Genomic DNA, 23,328 nt, shown 5'->3' with positions numbered 1-23,328 from the left:
GGCGGTTAGTTATCATGTTTATCCACAGAATTGGATAACCAAGTCCTTGGTTTATCTAGCTCGAGTTAGGTCATTTTACCCAGTGTCTTTTACATTGGTAAAATCAGATAAAATCACTGAATTGATGCTATCTTATAACTAAAGTCCAGGGTTTAATGATACTATTTTAGATAGGAATACATACAATGTACATGTGTATATTTTCAAATGAACTTAAACTGTCATTTTACAATACCAGAAAGCTAATAATATCAGGTGTTAGAAATTGGACAAAATATACCCAAAGTGTTTAAATACCTATTGTACATAATCTATAAAATCTACCCCCTTCCAAAGGGTCAACAGATGACCCTTGAGTAATAAACTTTACAAATTAGATAAAGCATGTATGGACATTTCCATCCATCAAGAGTACTAGTGTTGGATTCTAGAGAAAAATACTTTTAAAATTTTAGCCAATATTCCAATGGGCCCTGCCCCTCCGGACCAAGGAGTGAGTGGGGATATTTCTTTCTGATAGTATCAAATTTGTATCTCATTATTATTTCAAGCAAATTTGAATCATTTCCTGTAGACTTAAAAATAAAATATGCCCTAAAGCATTATTTCTCTATATATACTATAGTAAACTTTATCCCATCACAAAAGGAGATCAGATTTGCCTTGGGTTAAGACATTTACAATTCATATTAAGCACATGGGGATCTTTCCGTCCCCTTTAGGTCCCACATCTCTGGCTCCAGAAGCAATACAGAATCTTCATTTTTGATACAATGTAATTGCCATCTCATCATATTTATTCCAACCAAGTTTTAATGATTAGCTGCTGAAAATGGGTAAAATATACCCAAAAGTGTTACTTGCCTGTATAAACTAGAACTGTCACAAATGGGCTAACTAATACCACTCGCATTCTGGCTGCGTGTTGTCCCTGTTGGGGCCAAATTATCAAGGGTGATGAAAATGTCTAACCTCAGATGTCGTACCAACAGATGATGGAAATGACAAACATTGCTACTGTGACCTTTGACCCGATGACCTCGGAATTTTGTCACAATGTAGTTTGCATAAGTGGCTACAATACTCTAATGTATGTGTATACAAAAAAAACAACCATCATTTCTGTGATAATTAGCCATGTCAGTAACATAATGCATCCGTGACCTTTGACCTCATGACCTAGAAAGGTTTGTCACAATGTAGCCTGCATAATTGGCTACCATACTTTGATGTATATGTGTATATAAAATATCTACAATTCCCGGAATAACTAGCCATTTAAGTAACACAATTCATTTGTGATCTTTGACTTTTGACCCCATGACCTCAAAAATTTGTCAGAAGAGTAGCTTTCATTAATGCCTACAACATTCCAATGTATATACGTAAATGTACGTATACAAAATATGTACTGTTTCCGAGACAATTAGCCATTTCAGTAACGTAATGTACCGTCTACAGAGGTCAAGGATTATAACTCTGGTAAATATTGAAGGAACATAATGGCGTTCTGGGAGACACGAGTTCATTTGAGGTATAACATGTGTGTAAAGCTTCATCAAAATCCATGCATAATTTACCCCAATGTATTTTTAGCTCACCTGGTCCAGGTGCGTCGTCCGTCCGTCCTTACGTTCATCGTCCGGCGTCAATATTTTACTTTAAACAACTTCTTCTGAATAGCCAAGAGGCCCAGGCTGATGATATTTGGCCAGTAGCATGCTGGGATGAAGGGCTATCAAGTTTGTTTAAATGAATGACCTTGACCCACTTTCAAAGTCACAGGGGTCAAACATGTTAAAATCCTCAAACGACTTCTTCTCAATAAACAAAAGGCCAAGGGTACTGATATTGGGCTTGTAGCATGCTGGGATGAAGGGCTGCCAAGTTTGTTCAGATGAATGACCTTGACCCACTTTCAAGGTCACTGGGGTCAGATGTCTTAATATCTTCAAACCACGTCTCAATAACCAAAAGGTCCAGGGCCTGTAGCATGCTGGGATGAATTACCTTGATCCACTTTCATTGAAATATTGTCCTTGTTCGACATTCAAGGTCACAGGCGTCATATGTTTAAATCTTTTGATGGGTTCTTATGAATCAAACACTGATATTCTGCATGTAGCTGTATTTTAGTCCACTTTTAAGATTACAAGTGTGAGATTAATACCAGGTGAGCGATGCAGGCCCATTGGGCCTCTTGTTACATTCAACAGATGACCCTAACCAGAGTTGGCCGGATGCCCAAAATGCCATCTGCGCAGTGTTTCCAGCTGTGACTTTGAAGGGCTATTTCTTCCACTATACACAGTGTATTTGGAGGAAAGTCCAGCGCACCGGACTTCAACAACTCTACGCCAACAACGACGATGTCCGATAGCTTGTACGGCGTGTCGCTGTACTACCATTGTTGGTTCAATGCACTGGAGGACATAGACGATGCTGATGTACCACAGGACACCACTCCAACTACAGATTACGTCGTGACACAGTTGATTGACCGAGATCAACAACTCTTGAACCACTTTGAGACCGAGGGACCCAGAACAACCAACCACATAGAGGGAAGGCACAGCAAACCGAAGAAGAAAGTGGAAAACACCCACCCCAAAATCTACAGCATCATTCGCGTCTTCCAGGAAATACAAGCCAGCAATTATGGACTTTTCATTATTTGTGCTTTTTATGGAATTTCCAATATTTCACCTTTTGTAAAAATATAAGTTTAAGTGCTATTATATTAGTTTTATATCATGTATATTTGTGCATGTGTGCATTTTATGAATATGATTGATTTAATCAACAAGTGCTAAGTATTCCATGTGTACATGTAATTAATTCGTTTTATTTATTTTCATTCCCAGCTTTGCATCTGTTTTTGCATATTGAATCATGTAATACATGATCTCTGTATTTACTGCTTTTATTTGTCATAAATTGCTTGCTAAATTTAGTTCTATTTTATGAAATATATATATATATATATAACATACATGTAAATTTTATTGTAAAAAAATATAAAATTGATTTAATATGAAATTAATAAAAGCAGGTTTTCAGTTTATGTATTTTGATGTGTTTTTATTAAGTAATAACTGGAATATTGCATATATTTATTCAAAATTCCAGTAAATATTACGAAAATCAGTATTTGTTAAATATTCCTATAACTAACACAGTATGTCCTAGTGGTGAACAGGTAAATAATCTACCTGTACTATACCAGAACAGAGTATAATGACACCTCTATTGTTTTCCAGTGTTTATATAATTCCCGTAAACAGAAACAAGAGGCCCATGGGCCTTAACGGTCACCTGAGTCCTACAGTATTTATTTTTGTTGTTGAAATATGTACCAATTTAAGTAAAAAAAAAAAAGCGCAGGTGAACTAAAAAGTGGGAGAAAGGAGAATAAACCGGTAGAAGGCCTATATTTTGACCTGGTGAACACATCGAAATACAAGCCTTTGCGGGGCACAGCACCCTCGATACCCCGCGGGTTACGGCCACTTACGCTGTCAAGGCAAACTTGAAGGTACGCGGCTATCAATGTATTTGATCGGTCCCAGAGGTAGAAGATACCTGGGCATTTGAAGATTACAAGTTTCAAGTTTATTGGTCTCCTCAGATATATACAATGTACAAAATGAAGTACAGAGGAGCGACACCCGACTACAAGTGTGTATGCTGTGTCAGCTGTAGACAGCAGGTTGCACAATTACAAGTTACATTTGAAGGAGGAGAACGTTCAGACACTTTAGTCTGTGTGGAAAATGTAATGAGCGAAATTTAATCTCGTATGTGATTTTTCAAATTGATTTATTGGAATGTGTGAACAGTTTGATTACTCTGAGGGTAACAACACCCATGGCAATGTATGACTTATACAATGTAGTATAATCTTAGCGCGCCTTCATTCTCGGGCTTCAATCAAATAAAAAAAACAGATTATTTTTTTATATGCATGTTATTTTATCTACTTAATCAATATGTGCTTTATAAATTACATAGTATGGTTGATATTAAGGAAGCAGATGGTACTTATACGGGTAGTGTTATTTTATCACATTTTTCTTTCACTTGTTAACCGTTATCTTCACGTTCAAATCAATCATTGTCAAAATAGGTTTCACTTGTCATTTACAAATCGTGACGATATGAATGTCAAATAAATGGGCTTTACATCTGTCTATATTCATTCCGATAGCTCCGAAAACACATGTTTTACAAAGCCAACCGTATGTCACAAACGTCAAATCTAAAACGAAATGACGTCAAAAGTATGTTAGACTATTGTGCGTCAACATCTGATGTTACGTCCATTACCAAAGTACGTAGGAGGAATAAATTGATCGTTGGGTTTCAGGAAATTTTTAAAGATATTCAATGAAGCTGATGACCTAATAGAGTTATTAGGGTATTCCAACAGCGGTATAAAAGAAGAGTTTGTTGTTGATAATCTAAAATACGGGATTCTATAATCATTTCTGTTTCGCAAAGGATAGCGAACTAGATCTTGTACAGTGGAGGAAATCAGGGAAGAAAAATAGTCTGGTGTTTGATTAGCATGCATTTTAAACAAGAGTTAGAGCTTTCTTCTTTTTCTTCTATCAGACAATGTTTCTAACCCTGTTTCAAAATTTTAAGAATATATACTAGCATATGATGGGAGACCTGTTATAATTCGAGGGGCTTCACGTTGGTCTGTTTCTAACTTTTCTGATTCGAAACTAGAGCATCCATCCCACAATTCGCATGCATATTCTAAAATAGGTAAAATAAAGGTTCGGTAAATTCTTGGTAGGGCATCTCGTTTTAATAGAAATCTTAATTCTCTTAAGGCATTTTTTTTCATAACTGAAGAATACACTGCTTCTATATGATCCCCCTAAGAGTAACAGCTAAATGTTTGTGACTTTCTGAAAAGTCTAAAATGTTCCCTCAAATTCTAATTCTTATAATGCATCTACGACATTTCTATTGGAGAAAAAAAGTAATTGGTATACCGTTGAATGTCCTGGCAGAAAACCAGATTTATATTTATAAAACAACGAATTTTCCAAAAAAAATAGTTATAGATATGTTTGAAAATAACACGTTCAAAAACCTTACCAACAGTAGACAAGAGAGAAATTGGTCGGTAATTTAAGGGAGAATGTCTATCACCTTTTAAGTCACCCAGTGGGGACTATTAATTTTGGTTTCAGTCCCAGATTTTGACCTCTGTTTGTTGGGCTGTTAAGTGTCTTGCTTCTGTCGGAATATACCAGGCGCTAATTACAACCTCTTGGATAACTCAGATATCGATAGAATAAAACCTAAAGGCGTTCCAAATTTCCCACGGGAATTACATATAACCTAAAGATGTTCCGAGTATGAATCAGGCACCTTTGAGGTTCCCGAAGGGGTAAACTGTCGTATTATAAATTGCTATTGACTGATTTAGATAGTTTATGTCTAACCAAAGACTACCGTTAATATTTGCGTATAGTGCGCACTTTTTTAAGGGGAAAATGAAGTGTCAAGAAAGGGGTGTACTCAAGAACAATATTCCAAAACAAGTCCTTGGTCGCGACCATTTCTCGTAATTTTTTCGAGGACTACCTCACTTTTGACAAATTTTAGTAACTCGAGCAAGACTTTAACCGCCGTTGGCGAGCAAGCGACCTCCCATTTCAGGCACTGCTGCACAACAAGGGAACAAGGGGAACCTACGTATACATATAACATTTGAGAAAGATCCCTCCCGTACTTCCCGAGAAATAGCGATAACAAACTTTCACTATCAAAATCCAAGATGGCTATCTGTTGGTCATGTTGTTTATCCGATCAATCTCAAAAGTTGCCCTGCACAGCTAAGGACCAAGGGGAACCTACATCAGATGATGGTGGGCTAAAAATAGTAGAAGATGTATCCCTATATAAGATTGAATCTTTTCTGAAACTTATTGTTGTGAAAACAACATGTCATCGTTATATTCCAATCACCTGTTCTGCCCATGCCAGGTGACCGTGTCTGACGGTCACCTGACACTGTCAACGCTAACGTTATATTTGCGACATGCTTTCTTATTTATTTCATGTGTTGGCATGGCTACCTGAACAGCATGTATGTATTTACACCTGGTAATTGTTTACCATTTTGATTGACAGGTGGAAATATATCCGTTGTAGCTTGGTCAATGATTTATCGGAAAATGATTTGGGGTGACTTTCATGTCATTCTGACATATTTCTAGTTTGAATAATGGCATAACTTTTGCAAGTTTCCACAAATTCGGATAAACACCAGCAGACAGTGAAATATTAAATAATAACTCAAGAGGTTTACAAATAGTATGGCAAACATTCTTTAGCATGTAATGACTTAATTATTTCGTCCTTGCCCGAGGCTTTGCCGAGTTTCAGTATTTGTAGGACATCAATAATTTCAATGTAATTTAAACTAATTGAATCAAAAGTTTTATTGGTTTTCGGCGCAATATCCGGAACCCGAACATTACGTTCGTCAATACGAGTTATACTACAGAAATATTCATTTAATACGTTGGATTAACCTTCATCGCTACTAATTAAATTCTCAGTAACTGGATCTACTAGAGTTGGTATAGTCTGTGATGTACCACTAGATTTCATCAAACGTTTGATTAATGTCCAATACGCTTTAGGATCAGAAGAAAAATAATCATCAATGCTGCCATGGACATTTTCATAAAAATTTAAACAACTACTTTTTTCATATTATTTACCTTATTACGCTGACTTTTAAACTTTTGAATGTCATGAAGGTTTAAAGGCGCATGGTAGTTCTACACTAACAATACAACCTTGGTGATCACTGACTTTTCTATCTATATTTATGACTAGAGGAGTCAATACAGGATAGAGATTCGTTCAAGAAAATTGGATCGAGTAAGCTAGATCTGGTCTGACCTATACGTGTAGGTTCCAGTATAACATTTGATAAACTAAAAAAACTAATTATATCTAAGAAAACATGGTGTGTTGCAACAGTTATCAAGTCTACATTAAAATCCCCAGTAATGATTAAATTTGGTGAAATGTCGAAAGCATTATATATATAGATGCGCGCAAATTTTCCCAGAACGGTAAGACTGAATTTTCGGGTCTGTATACTGTAAGATGACTTGTATCCAAATTGCTTCGTCGCCATGATATTCATGGTCTGCTAAGCGGTTTACTTTTAACAAATTATTAACATAAACAATAACACCACCCCCGCAAAGTTGCTATCTAGTCTAAAAGGAGCATGGAATCCTGGTAAAGGTATATCATCGGAGAGGACATGGTCATCTAAGTGACTTTCAGTAAGACATACAATATCATAATCTTCTGCTATGTCTTCAATATAATCCAACTTATTTCTAATACTTCTAATGTTAAGATGAAATACTGAAAGCTCGCCAGAACTCGGACCAGGATTAGATTCAACATCCATTAACAAAAGTAGCAGGAGAATAACAGAAAAATTTGAATTTCGAAAGAAAGAAAAGAGAAAAACACTTAAAAGGTTAATGAGGTTTTTCATACAGTCATAATTAACCTTTAGTACAAGCTCGGAATTCTTATCGTACAGCAATATGGTAGTGAGTGCTTGGCTTGGCTTTTATGTATATCATTTGAAGCTGTCAGTGTGTTACACGTTCGAACCTCCGTTTACAGAAAGTTCGCATAACTAGAAGCGAGATCATGATTTTATTTAGATACTACCCTCTCAAAAGAAATTTTCTCCTGTTTAGTAATTTTACATTAGAGTTTTCCTTGCCATTTTTTCTTGTGAATGTCCAGCCAACTAAACTGCTAAGATCCTTAAAAATGTGAATATTAGCTCAAAAACAAAAATATTAGGGGTGGCCGAACTTGCCCTGTCTCCCGTATGTAGATTTTTTGGTATCGTTGATGATTGGTAAAAATGTATTCACAATATAATTTTTGCCTCAATGACGACATTTTTTCCCAGTCAAAGCTAAAGTAAATATTTGTTCTTGTGCGTAACGTATATGATGGGTCGGGTGGCGCAGTGGATAGCGCGCGCGTCTTCACCGAGATGGCCGAATTCAATCCCGGTCACCTGCCCGACCACGCGAGTTTTCTCCGGATACTCCATCTTCCTTCTACACTAAGACTGAAATCCTCTGTGTGCTTCCGTCAGGGCACTAAAAGAATGATTGAGATAAGTTGGGGAAAAAAAAGTGTTTGTCTTTGCTTCAGGGGTATACTTCCGGTTTCCCCACTGGACGACCACTTCCGGACGAAAAAAATTGAAGGCAACGTGTAGCAAGGGAACGCAACTCTGTATACGTACGCATGTGTTACCATTAAAAGCTACGCTCTTATAAGATTGTGTAACGGTCAAGGCTGGTTTAATGATGCCCTCGTCCATCATTAATTATTTGTAGTTTAATCAAGCTTTTACTTACTGTTAATCATTGATTAACGTGTATAAACGGTTTGTGCAACGTATAGCGTCATGCTACATGTACTTAATCAAGGTTTAATGAAGGTTTAATTTGTCATTCATTTTCAATGATGGTTCGAGAAACTATTCTTTCGGAAGAGTTAACGCCCTTTTTCGTCTGTTATTTCCAGCCAGGCCTGACAAATGTGCAAACATAATGTGACCGATTGCAGTGAAATTTTCTGAGAGTGATATATAGGGAAGTTCAATGTAGCTCTCATGGACTCTGACTAGCTGAGACAATATCCTCTATAAGAACTTATATAGATTTATATATATAGAGAACATATTCGTAGGAATAGGATATTTGACCTAATTTCAGTTGGATTTTTTTTTCAAATGAATACCTTGCATGACAGAGGGATTCAATTTGTTTAAATGTTTCAACAACTTCATTGAAGATCCATAAAATCTAGATAGAGTAATGATATTTGGCCTTTAGACTGCTTTGTTTAGTGGATCAATCCTCTTTCTTTGTCGGAAGTGTCAATATAAAAAAAACACATTTTTTTTCTATAGATGTTAAAGCCTAGAGTAAGCATATTTGGCGTGTAAGTTGCTGGGATGGGAAACTAAGTAATATCTTCAAACAAAGATCAATAAGGTGTAGACTAATGAAGCTGTAGTGACAGTTTGTTATTGATTTTGTTTCAATAATTTTGAGCTAGATTTAATTTGAATGTTAGAGATGTGGTTTCAAACAGCATTGAAAAGAGGTGAGCGACACAGGCCTAATCTGCCTCTTGTCTGAGATGAGATTCTAACGAAAATGCAGCTCACAGCTAGTTGAGTGAAGGTTTCAGTGCAAGCGACAAAATGACACGATGAGGTCAGTTGTTTATATGATTTGTCTTTGTTTTAGGATATGGGTAGACCTATTCACCAAAACAATGAGTAGACCCATATCCTAAAACAACGAGAAGACCCATTCTCTAAAACAACCAGTAGACCCATATCCTAAAACAACGAGTAAGACACATTCTCTTAAACAACCAGTAGACCCATATCCTAAAACAACCAGTAGACCCATTCTCTAAAACAACCAGTAGACCCATATCCTAAAACAACCAGTAAACCCATATCCTAAAACAACGAGTAGACCCATTCTCTAAAACAACAAGTAGACCCATATCCTAAAACAACCAGTAGACCCATTCTCTAAAACAACCAGTAGACCCATATCCTAAAACAACCAGTAAACCCATATCCTAAAACAACGAGTAGACCCATTCTCTAAAACAACAAGTAGACCCATATCCTAAAACAACCAGTAGACCCATATCCTAAAACAACGAGTAGACCCATTTCCTAAAACAACCAGTAGACCCATATCCTAAAACAACGAGTAGACACATTCTCTAAAACAACCAGTAGACCCATATCCTAAAACAACCAGTAGACCCATTCTCTAAAACAACGAGTAGACCCATTTCCTAAAACAACCAGTAGACACATTCTCTAAAACAACCAGTAGACCCATATCCTAAAACAACCAGTAGACACATTCTCTAAAACAACGAGTAGACCCATTTCCTAAAACAACGAGTAGACACATTCTCTAAAACAACCAGTAGACCCATATCCTAAAACAACCAGTAGACACATTCTCTAAAACAACGAGTAGACCCATTTCCTAAAACAACGAGTAGACACATTCTCTAAAACAACCAGTAGACCCATATCCTAAAACAACCAGTAGACCCATTCCCTAAAACAACGAGTAGAAAAATTCTCTGAAACAACGAGTAGACACATTCTCTAAAACAACGAGTGTCTAGACCAATATCCTAAAACAACCAGTAGAACAATTCTCTTAAACAATGAGTAGACCCATATCCTAAAACAACGAGTAGACCCATTCTCTTAAACAACCAGTAGAACAATTCTCTTAAACAATGAGTAGACCCATATCCTAAAACAGTGAGTAGACCCATTCCTTAAAACAACGAGTAGACCCATTCTCTAAAACAACCAGTAGACCCATTCCTTAAAAACAACGAGTAGACTCATTCCCTAAAACAACGAGTACAACCATTCTCTAAAACAACCAGTAGACCCATTCTCTAAAACAACGAGTAGACCCATATCCTAAAACAATGAGTAGACCCATTCTCTAAAACAACGAGTAGACCCATATCCTAAAACAATGAGTAGACCCATTCTCTAAAACAACCAGTAGACCCATATCCTAAAACAACGAGTAGACCCATTCTCTAAAACAACCAGTAGACCCATTCCTTAAAAACAACGAGTAGACTCATTCCCTAAAACAACGAGTACAACCATTCTCTAAAACAACCAGTAGACCCATTCTCTAAAACAACGAGTAGACCCATATCCTAAAACAATGAGTAGACCCATTCTCTAAAACAACGAGTAGACCCATATCCTAAAACAACGAGTAGACCCATTCCCTAAAACAACGAGTAGACCCATTCTCTAAAACAACGAGTAGACCCATTCCCTAAAACAACGAGTAGACCCATTCCCTAAAACAACGAGTAGACCCATTCCCTAAAACAACGAGTAGACCCATTCCCTAAAACAACGAGTAGACCCATTCCCTAAAACAACGAGTAGACCCATTCTCTAAAACAACCAGTAGACCCATTCCCTAAAACAATGAGTAGAGCCATATCCTAAAACAACGAGTAGACCCATTCCCTAAAACAACGAGTAGACCCATTCCCTAAAACAATGAGTAGACCAATTCCCCAATACAATGAGTAGGACCATATCCTAAAACAACCAGTAGACCCATATCCTAAAACAACGAGTAGACACATTCTCTAAAACAACCAGCAGACCCATTCTCTAAAACAATGAGTAGGACCATTCCCTAGAACATTGGCCCAAGTAATGTTACGTCCTCGTAGCGAGAACCGAGGTAGTGACAATGAAACAACAAGGCACATATGTAACTTTTAAATTCAGATAAACATAATTCATTTGCTTTTTATTTAAGTCATACAACTATATTCAATATTGAAAAAAATAATTGTGAATATAATAGGTATTGTAAATAGACGGAAACAGTTGTATACGGACTAGTTTGAGATCGAGCTAGATATGTAGACGAAACGATAATCAAAGGTGTTGTAGTTCAAATCCTGTCCAGGGAAGCTAATGTTGTAATACTTTTAATTTTAAAATAGTCACCTACATTCTTCTGTTCATCGATAAGCACATGATTGTGGCTCTTTAGATACCCGCTTACAGCTAGAGGCCTCGTGGGTCTAACGTAAACAAATACAGTATCATCGGCCAGTAGTATCGATGCGGTTACGTGTCTTCTGCCTGTACACATGAAATACACCTTGCGGTAAGTCTGGTATAGAGGACGGTTGTTACTTCACGTGTCCTTTCTCGGTAAGAGGTGTTGCATGCGTCCCAATACTCTTACAGGCGTCAGTGAGTTTATACAAGTAATTACAAGACTTCCTTTGTGTTTGTCCTGCCTCATCCCTCAGTTTGGGGTATCCTTGTTCAACCTCATTCCTCGATTTCTGGTCTGTGTTTGGTAAAGCACGACGGATACACCCGTTCACCTGGTTATTTGCAGTTTAATGAGCCCAAGATTTGTCCCATTCCTAGGTTTGTGAGTCCAGGGTTTAGCCTCATGCCTTGGTCCGGGACGTGGTTGTTGATACTCATTCTTCGGTCTGGGACATGGTTATTGAGAATCGTTGTTCCGTCTGGATTGCGTCGTCCGCGTTAAGTTGCGTGGTGACGTCTGTATTTGATGTGACATGGACTATAATGGTCTCTCCCTGCATCTGATACAACGGTTTCTTCCTTATAAATACTACGTAGCTACACATACCTATAATACACAGACACCCGGTGACGTATATTTTAATTTCCATACACACATAGTTTGAGTATATATACCCAACCGTCATTCCCAAGGCCACGACGAAGTTATAGGCAGAGTAAGCGGCCTCAGGATTGTTTGTATACAGGGCTCCAACTAAACCTGTCAAAACAGAATATAGGGCTTAACTCGAAAATATTCAACAAGATTCATTTCAGCTGGACAAAAAGACCAGTCGGTCTTAAGACGACATTTTTACGAGGGTTTCAATTCAATTTGCACGGGTTTGAATTTACGAAAGGAACAATTACTTACGAATTGTGTCTAATTATTGGCCATATCTCTTAATTTGCTATCGTTTCACCGTGCGTAATTAGTTTTTTTTACGGTAATAGACTGAATTATACTCACTATTTAAATGTGTTGTCCAAATTCCTTCCCCTACCCCCCATAAGATGGCAAGGGCAAACACGTAAAGCATGTCACCATTCTCAGCACTCCAGATCAACATGGCCACCAGAGCAAACAGGTTCACAGCCGCCGCTACAATACAATGAACACAAATATGTTGGTTTGATAGGAGAGTCATGTCAAGTTGTAATGCTCTGCAAATATCTTTTGGTCTTTTTCTCTCTCCTCTATATTGTAGAAAAACAACCCGAATGAAATGTGGATGTTGAAGGATTCAAGAGATCTTTTGATTAACCTAAAGTATCATCTCCGTAAAATATTTACTTTTCTCCTCTTTACACTTCTGTAACACATACCAAGCTGGAGGAACACTTTACACTACTGTAACACATACCAAGCTGGAGGAACACTTTGCACTACACTAACACTTACCAACCTGGAGGGACACTTTACACTACTGTAACACATACCAAACTTGAGGAACACTTTACACTACTGTAACACATACCAAACTTGAGGAACACTTTGGACTACTGTAACACATACCAAACTGGAGGAACACTTTACACTACTGTAACACATACTGTACCAAGCTGGAGGAACACTTTACACTACTGTAACACATACCAAGCTGGAGGAACACTTTACACTACTGTAACACATACCAAGCTGGAGGAACACTTTACACTACTGTAACACATACCAAGCTGGAGGAACACTTTACACTACTGTAACACATACCAAGCTGGAGGAACACTTTACACTACTGTAACACATACCAAGCTGGAGGAACACTTTACACTACTGTAACACATACCAAGCTGGAGGAACACTTTACACTACTGTAACACATACCAAGCTGGAGGAACACTTTACACTACTGTAACACATACCAAGCTGGAGGAACACTTTACACTACTGTAACACATACCAAGCTGGAGGAACACTTTACACTACTGTAACACATACCAAGCTGGAGGAACACTTTACACTACTGTAACACATACCAAGCTGGAGGAACACTTTACACTACTGTAACACATACCAAGCTGGAGGAACACTTTACACTACTGTAACACATACCAAGCTGGAGGAACACTTTACACTACTGTAACACATACCAAGCTGGAGGAACACTTTACACTACTGTAACACATACCAAGCTGGAGGAACACTTTACACTACTGTAACACATACCAAGCTGGAGGAACACTTTACACTACTGTAACACATACCAAGCTGGAGGAACACTTTACACTACTGTAACACATACCAAGCTGGAGGAACACTTTACACTACTGTAACACATACCAAGCTGGAGGAACACTTTACACTACTGTAACACATACCAAGCTGGAGGAACACTTTACACTACTGTAACACATACCAAGCTGGAGGAACACTTTACACTACTGTAACACATACCAAGCTGGAGGAACACTTTACACTACTGTAACACATACCAAGCTGGAGGAACACTTTACACTACTGTAACACATACCAAGCTGGAGGAACACTTTACACTACTGTAACACATACCAAGCTGGAGGAACACTTTACACTACTGTAACACATACCAAGCTGGAGGAACACTTTACACTACTGTAACACATACCAAGCTGGAGGAACACTTTACACTACTGTAACACATACCAAGCTGGAGGAACACTTTACACTACTGTAACACATACCAAGCTGGAGGAACACTTTACACTACTGTAACACATATCAAGCTGGAGGAACACTTTACACTACTGTAACACATACCAGACTGGAGGAACACTTTACACTACTGTAATACATACCAGACTGGAGGAACACTTTACACTACTGTAACACATATCAAGCTGGAGGAACACTTTACACTACTGTAACACATACCAGACTGGAGGAACACTTTACACTACTGTAACACATACCAGACTGGAGGAACACTTTACACTACTGTAACACATACCAAGCTGGGGGAACACTTTACACTACTGTAACACATACCAAGCTGGAAGAACCCTTTCGTTCACTTATTGTTAGAGCTTTCTTTTCAACAAAGGCAGCAATATTAATAAATTATAAACGGCGATGGAGCGTATTTTGTGAAAGCATGACAAAGACTAGGATGAAATACACTGAAGATGAAACTGAGAATTATTCAGATCTTGGTTATCAATTTCTTTATTGAGTTTGGTGGCAAAATGTAATCGTTCCCGTTGTTAAAAACGGTGCCTCTCTTTTGGTCGACTTGTTCTAGTTTTCATCTCAGGGTAAATTAATTAGAATGCGTACCAGGACTGAAAACAAAGCCTTTCCAAGTCATTTTGATTCTCTTTCAGATATATCGGCGATATGCTATGTTTAAATCACAAGAAATTGATTGACCACGCCGAGCGTATTTACCCTCCTGAACTTGGTTAACACAGAGGCTTCTACTCCACACGTTTACTTTAATCTTTACTTTCAACATGACGGCTTACTATTAAGATTTACGATAAGCGGAAAGATTTCGACTTTGCGATCGTGGACATTCCCTTTAATAATAATATCCCTGCCTCCTCAAACGACCGTGTTTACATGTCACAGTTGATTCGGTATTGAAGAGCTTACTCCAGATATAATGACTTCCGTGATATACAACGCAGGATTTCCAACGATACAAGTTTATGACCGCCATCATGATCTGATTGTGAAATATGCTATTTCTTCTTGTGATTTGAAGGTCGTTCTATTTGCTTATGAGCATTAGTGACACCATGAAACTTGTCGTTTTGTTGTCATTCTCCCGGTTCCCGATTTGAGGACATGGCATTATCCGAATCTGGTTCGATGAAGCAGAATGCTTACCTTTCCGAAACAACTATCTTACTCTCCTTGTACTTTTTTATGGTTATCCATCTAAATACTTTGTTAGTTTATAATTTACCAGTTTGATAGATTTGGAGTTCGAAGTAAAAAAATATTTTAAATCTACATTTTATAACAAACAAATTTCGTTACCATCTCTGTTACTGTCTTACTGCCGTCTATGTTCTTTTTTTTTATAAATATTGTTTATATTTCTACAGGTTATATTTGCTGCATATAACAACTATAGTTGTTAGTTCTAATTCAAACATTATCTGCGTGTTCACCTTTAACCCAGAGCCCAGCCTCCACTTAACTATATTAACAAACAAATAATATCAATATATTCTTAATTTCTGTCACTGTTTAGATTGTTGTGATTTTTGTGCAATGAAATCGCTCAATTTTCAGAAATTATGTTAAGAATTATGAAAATATCATAGATTTTACATGTAGTCGTTGGACCCTTCAGCTTAAATATATAAGTACATGATAACGGACAACTAGTCCAAGGACGCGTATACCTAGCACGATTCACCAGACGGAATCGTTTAATAAACCTGCCCTTAAATAAAACTGTTCATTTGAATATTTCACGAAAAGATAAACGCGACAGGTCTTTGGTCAGGCTTATAGAATGTCCGTCATATGAACTCCTATATTTACACAGTAAATACCAGTGTATTTACTTATATGTACTCGAACTGACCGTGAAAATATCGTACCCTGTATTACAAAGCTGTATATACATACAGGTGGCACGCGCTCTATCCTGGTTATTATGCCATCCATGTATGATATAGACACGTGTACTATTTAGTATGATAAAGATACGTGTACGATTCAGTATGATATAGATACGTGTACTATTCAGTATGATATAGTACACGTATCTATATAATACTAAATAGTACATGTATCTAAATTATACTAACTAGTATACGGATCTATTTCATACTAAATAGTACACGCATCTATATTATACTAAATATTACACGTATCTATATGGTACTAAATAGTACACATATCTATATTTTAATAGATGGTACACGTATCTATACCATACTAAATAGTACAGGTGTCTATATCATACGTCAGAGTATGGTAGCTACCATACTCTGACAGACATCTATCTACCATACTCTGACACACTTCTATCTACAAAACCCTGACAGACATCTAACTACCATACTCTGACACAAATCTATCTACCATACGCGCTCTATCCTGGTTATTATGCCATCCATGTGTGATATAGACACGTGTACTATTTAGGATGATATAGATACGTTTACTATTTAGTATAATTTCGATAAGTGTACTATTTAGTATAGGTGAGATACGTGTACTATTCAGTATAATATAGATACGTTTACTATTTAGTATAATTTAGATACGGGTACTATTTAGTATGAAATAGATACGTGTACTTTTTAGTATAATTTAGATACGGGTACTATTTAGTATGAAATCGATACATGTACTATTTAGTATACTAAAGATACGTGTACTATTAGTATAATATAGACACGTGTACTATTTAGAATGATATAGATACTTGTACTATTCAGTATAATATAGATACGTGTACTATTTAGTATGAAATAGATACGTATACTAGTTAGTATAATTTAGATACGTGTACTATTTAGTATTATATAGATACGTGTACTATTTAGTATGATATAGATACGTGTACTATTTAGTATGATACAGATACGTGTACTATTTAGTATAATATAGATACATGTACTATTTAGTATGAAATAGATACGTATACTAGTTAGTATAATTTAGATACGTGTACTATTTAGTATTATATAGATACGGGTACTATTTAGTATGATATAGATACGTGTACTATTTAGTATAATTTCGATACATGTATTACTTAGTATGATATATAGATACATGGACTACTTAGTATAATTTCGATACATGTATTATTAGTTCACCTGGTCCGAAGAACCAAAGTGAGCTTATGCCGTACTGTGGCGTACTTTTGTCGTCCGTACGCATGTCATGCTTCTTCTTCTTAACCACTGATTGGAATTTAACTAAATTTGACTGGAAGCATCCCTATGTGGTAGGGTTTCAAAATTGTACAAATGGAAGGGCTGAGGGGCGGGGCCAAAAGGGGTCAGTTTACATTGGCTATATTTCTATAAACGACTTCTTCTCTAGAACCATGCACTGAATATCAATCAACTTTAGCTGATAGCATTCATGGGACGTGGGGATTCAAAATTGTACAAATGGAGGGGCTGACCCCGCGGGGGGCTGAGGGGCGGGACCAAAAGGTGTAATTTGGCTATATATTGCTTTAAGCGACTTCTTCTCTAGAACAAAGTGATGGCTATCAACCATATTTGACTGGTAGCATCCCTAGGTGGTGAGTATTCAAAATTATACAAATAGTGTGGCTGTACAAAAGATGAATGCACATATGCTTTCAGGATGGCCCCGGGGTCTGTCCTACCTTTGGATACTTAACCCTTGGGCCATAACTTCGAAACGGTTGAGCTCCCCACCCCAAAACTATACATACAAATGCTGGTCATAAAGAGACGATTGCAGTCATGATATTAAAATTGACCCTGGGGTCTGGCCACAACCCAAGGGACCTAGTTTCTGAGTCACAACTTGGAAAAAGCTGAGATCCCCACTCCATAACCACATAACATACAGTTGCTGGGCAAGAAGAATCTAATAGAGATAAGCATTAAGGATTGGTCTCGGGATCTGGCCCTCCCCCTGGGATCTTCTTTGAGGAATAGTTTGCCATGATGGCGTAGATATCCAGGTGAGCAATACATGCTTCGTTTTAAGTTTAATACAGATACCTGTATTATTACGTATAATACAGATACATATATTGTCACGTGTAGCATTCATACCTATATTTTCTAGTACAATACAGATACATGTATAATATGATATGACACGTAGTTTCGATGACATAACATGCACAAGAATCAGCAATTTTTTTCCTGGCGCTGTGTTAAGTATTTTTATTACTTATTAATTCATTTTCACGAAATTAGATATGATTAGCATACAAGCCTACGAACCGTGTACCAGAGCAACATATCCTCTGCAATACCGGTTACACGTTCTCAGTCCATGTATACCGGTACATACATCCTACTTGACCTACAATTCAAACTTCAGAGTCTACTCAGTGTTATAATTTGTTTACTAGTCCTACGTGGTACTGAAATTCCTACACATGGACTTTGGTGCGGACGACCCCGTAATAAGTTTTGAAGAGTGTGCCACATGTTCCGCTTCAGTTTTAGTATTGAACCGTCACACTTTCCACACAACCGTGTGTAGTTATCTCCTGTTGTCCGAGATCATTAAAGGTCAATCAAATGTTATATGATCGCTTAACTTCCACTTAGGTCACTGGTTAACCGAACTCTCCTAATCCGATTTTATCTGATGCAATCAACACCAGGAATATCTTGCACTATGAATTGAATCATCTGACAGAACATGAAAATATTTTCGAAATTGTAAACTATGATTGAATCAATTGATGCATTAATTGATATATTCGTGTAAGGGATCCCGTGATATCGTTCTTAAAAAAAGTACTAGTTCACACATGCATGTGTGTTGCTATAAACCATTTCGTAGGTCGTCGGTAGGTTTCTATAGGATTGTGTTGTCTCTCTTTGTCTTGCACACCTTCCGTCCATAAACTGATATCGTTTTTCTTCTTTGTTTATTTGAATAAATATTGTTTATACTTATTTTTGTTTATTTTGAATCTCTAGAAAACAATCACTTTACATCGATCATCATATAGAACTCGGATGTACGGTTATGTGGTATCTGTAACCGACACGACAAACGGAATCCTGATACCGAAATTACAAACAGAAACAATTTATTGTCTCATCGGAAAACCTTTCCCCGTCAGCATTCGTTACACTGGTGTTTTGTCTAAAAACTTAAGTAAGGTTAGCTGCTATAGTTGAGTACGGCACTTGGTAAAGTAATTATAGCCGTATGTAAAGGTGTCGTTGTGATCAATTAGGTATTCGTAATTAGATTACACTGATTGATTCAATGTGGATAAATTGAGTATTAAAATATGTTTTAAATATCAGTATAAAATCATTTTGTAATTTGAATAAAGATATTTGCTAGAATCGGGAACCGGTCCGAATATTCTCGGTTGCGGTTGTGATCTGTATTACATTAATTCATACTAGACCTAAAGGGGGAATATCTGATATAGGCAGCACAGGAATAATCAAGTGAAGAATACTTTATAGAATAAGAAAGCCCTACCTTTGATTGTTTTCAGATCCATTAACGTTTATATTTAATTGAAACTGAAAGTGAGCGAATATTATCTCCTATAAATAATTGCATTTTTATCTTTTTTTAAAGATGAACAGCTGACATAACAACGAGACGAACGTATATATACGAATGCATGGGACACTGTCACCAAACAGAACATAGTGTAGGCATGTGACAGATGAATGATTGCTTCAAATCGAAACAACAGCGGAGAAAGAGACGAAATAGCTAAGATTAATTAGTTAAATGAATATTGCTACTATTTTTAAGATAAGTTTTAAAAGCAGTAAGGATTTTAAGCTAAAATTTTGTTGAATCCATATAGGTCTGTTTATTTAATATCAAGTAAAACAATAACGAAATGTTATCCCTCATAAATTCTTATTCCTTTTTATTGCATTCGACGCAAGGAAACACTTAATGAATTTCTCTTCAAGTCAAAACTGAGCATTTGTACAGTTTTTAAAGATTAAAGGCCATCCAGACATCTAGCTACCATACTCCGACAGACATCTAGCTACCATACTCTGACAGACATCTAGCTCCAATACTCTGACAGACATCTAGCTACCATACTATGAAAGACATCTAACTACCATACGCGGACAGACATCTAGCTACCATACTCTGAAAGACATCTAACTACCATACTCTGACAGACATCTATATACCATACTCTGACAGACATCTATCTACCAAACTCTGACAGACATCTAGCTACCATACTCTGACACCAAACTAGCTACCATACTCTGACAGACATCTAGCTACCATGCTACCATACTCTGACAGACATCTAGCTACCATCCTCTGACAGACATCTAGCTCCAATTCTCTGACAGACATCTAGCTACCATACTATGAAAGACATCTAACTACCATACGCGGACAGACATCTAGCTACCATACTCTGACAGACATCTAGCTCCAATCCTCTGCCAGACATCTAGCTACCATACTATGAAAGACATCTAACTACCATACGCGGACAGACATCTAGCTACCATACTCTGAAAGACATCTCGCTCCAATACTCTGACAGACATCTAGCTACCATACTTCGACAGACATCTAGCTACCATACTCTGACAGACATCTAGGTACTATACTCTGACAGACATCTAGCTACCATACTCTGAAAGACATCTCGCTCCAATACTCTGACAGACATCTAGCTACCATACTATGAAAGACATCTAACTACCATACTCTGACAGACATCTATATACCATACTCTGACAGACATCTATCTACCAAACTCTGACAGACATATAGCTACCATACTCTGACAGACATCTATCTACCATACTCTGACAGACATCTAGCTACCATATTCTGACAGACATCTAGCTACCATACTCTGACAGAAATCTAGCTACCATACTCTGACAGACATCTATCTACAAAACCCTGACAGAAATCTAACTACCATACTCTGACAGACATCTATCTACCATACTCTGACAGACATCTATCTACCAAACTCTGACAGACATATAGCTACCATACTCTGACAGACATCTATCTACCATACTCTGACAGACATCTATCTACCAAACTCTGACAGACATATAGCTACCATACTCTGACAGACATCTATCTACCATACTCTGAAAGACATCTAACTACCATACTCTGACAGACATCTATATACCATACTCTGACAGACATCTATCTACCAAACTCTGACAGACATATAGCTACCATACTCTGACAGACATCTATCTACCATACTCTGACAGACATCTATCTACCAAACTCTGACAGACATATAGCTACCATACTCTGACAGACATCTATCTACCAAACTCTGACAGACATCTAGCTACCATACTCTGACAGAAATCTAGCTACCATACTCTGACAGACATCTATCTACAAAACCCTGACAGACATCTAACTACCATACTCTGACAGACATCTATATACCATACTCTGACAGACATCTATCTACCAAACTCTGACAGACATATAGCTACCATACTCTGACAGACATCTATCTACCATACTCTGACAGACATCTATCTACCATACTCTGACAGACATCTATCTACCAAACCGTGACAGACATCTAGCTACCATACTCTGACAGACATCAAGCTACCATACTCTGACACCAATCTAGCTACCATACTCTGACAGACATCTAGCTACCATACTCTGACACAAACCTAGCTACCATACTCTGACACAAATCTATCTACCATACTCTGACACAAATCTATCTACCATACTCTGACAGACATATAACTACCATACTCTGACACACTTCTATCTACAAAACCCTGACAGACATCTAACTACCATACTCTGACAGACATCTATCTACCAAACCCTGACAGACATCTAGCTACCATACTCTGACACAAACCTAGCTCCCATACTCTGACACAAATCTATCTACCATACTCAGACACAAATCTATCTACCATACTCTGACAGACATCTATCTACAAAACCCTGACAGACATCTAACTACCATACCCTGACAGACATCTAGCTACCATACTCTGACACACATCTATCTACCAAACTCTGACAGACATCTAGCTACCATACTCTGACAGACGCGCTCGCTCTCAAATGGTACAAGTTAAAATAACCAATAGAAATACATGAAACCTTCAGACGGAACAAAGAGGGGATTAATGGGGATGAAAAGATCCTAGGTGATACCAAAAGGGAATACAAAGATACAAAACTAACAGAGGAGAGAGAAAGACATCTAGCTACCATACTCTGACAGACGCGCTCGCTCTCAAATGGTACAAGTTAAAATAACCAATAGAAATACATGAAACCTTCAGACGGAACAAAGAGGGGATTAATGGGGATGAAAGGATCCTAGGTGATACCAAAAGGGAATACAAAGATCCAAAACTAACAGCGGAGAGAGAAAGAGAGAAAAAGGGAATGCAAATATTCAAAACTAACAGAGGAGAGAGAAAGAGAGAAAAATGGAATACAAAGATACATAACTAACAGAGGAGAGACCGAAAGAGAGAAAGGAAATACAAGCATACAAAACTAAGAGAGGAGAGAGAAAGAGAGAAAAAGGGAATACAAAGATACAAAACTAACAGAGGAGAGAGAAAGAGAGAAAAAGGGAATACAAATATACAAAACTAACAAAGGAGAGAGAAAAAGGGAATACAAAGATACAAAACTAACAGAGGAGAGAGAAAGAGAGAAAAAGGGAATACAAATATACAAAACTAACAGAGGAGAGACAAAGAGAGAGAAAGGGAATACAAAGATCCAAAACTAACAAAGGAGAGAGAAAGAGAGAAAAATGGAATACAAAGATACAAAACTAACAGAGGAGAGAGAAAGAGAGAAAAATGGAATACAAATATACAAAACTAACAGAGGAGAGAGAAAGAGAGAAAAAGGGAATACAAATATACAAAACTAACAGAGGAGAGAGAAAGAGAGAAAAAGGGAATACAAATATACAAAACTAACAGAG

The 23,328-nt window shown here is 37.3% G+C and overlaps 1 protein-coding gene across 1 annotated transcript in view; it reads right to left on the bottom strand.

Annotated features, from left to right (window-relative positions):
- Positions 1-11,425: 11,425 nt before the first annotated feature.
- LOC110461457 (protein unc-93 homolog A-like) overlaps positions 11,426-23,328 on the bottom strand; it is a 27,544-nt gene continuing 15,641 nt past the window's right edge. The window contains exons 2-3 of the mRNA XM_021514913.1: positions 12,705-12,951; positions 11,426-12,455 (exon numbers count right to left, since the gene is read on the bottom strand). Of these exons, the coding sequence (XP_021370588.1) occupies positions 12,130-12,455; positions 12,705-12,951 (573 nt within the window). The 3' untranslated portion in view covers positions 11,426-12,129. The remainder of the gene's footprint in view (positions 12,456-12,704; positions 12,952-23,328) is intronic.

Source organism: Mizuhopecten yessoensis, unplaced genomic scaffold (genome assembly GCF_002113885.1).
Source record: "Mizuhopecten yessoensis strain PY_sf001 unplaced genomic scaffold, ASM211388v2 scaffold10621, whole genome shotgun sequence".
Taxonomy (NCBI): domain Eukaryota; kingdom Metazoa; phylum Mollusca; class Bivalvia; order Pectinida; family Pectinidae; genus Mizuhopecten; species Mizuhopecten yessoensis.
The sequence above is the reverse complement of the archived record's forward strand: the minus strand, read 5'-3'. Positions and strand labels throughout refer to the sequence as shown.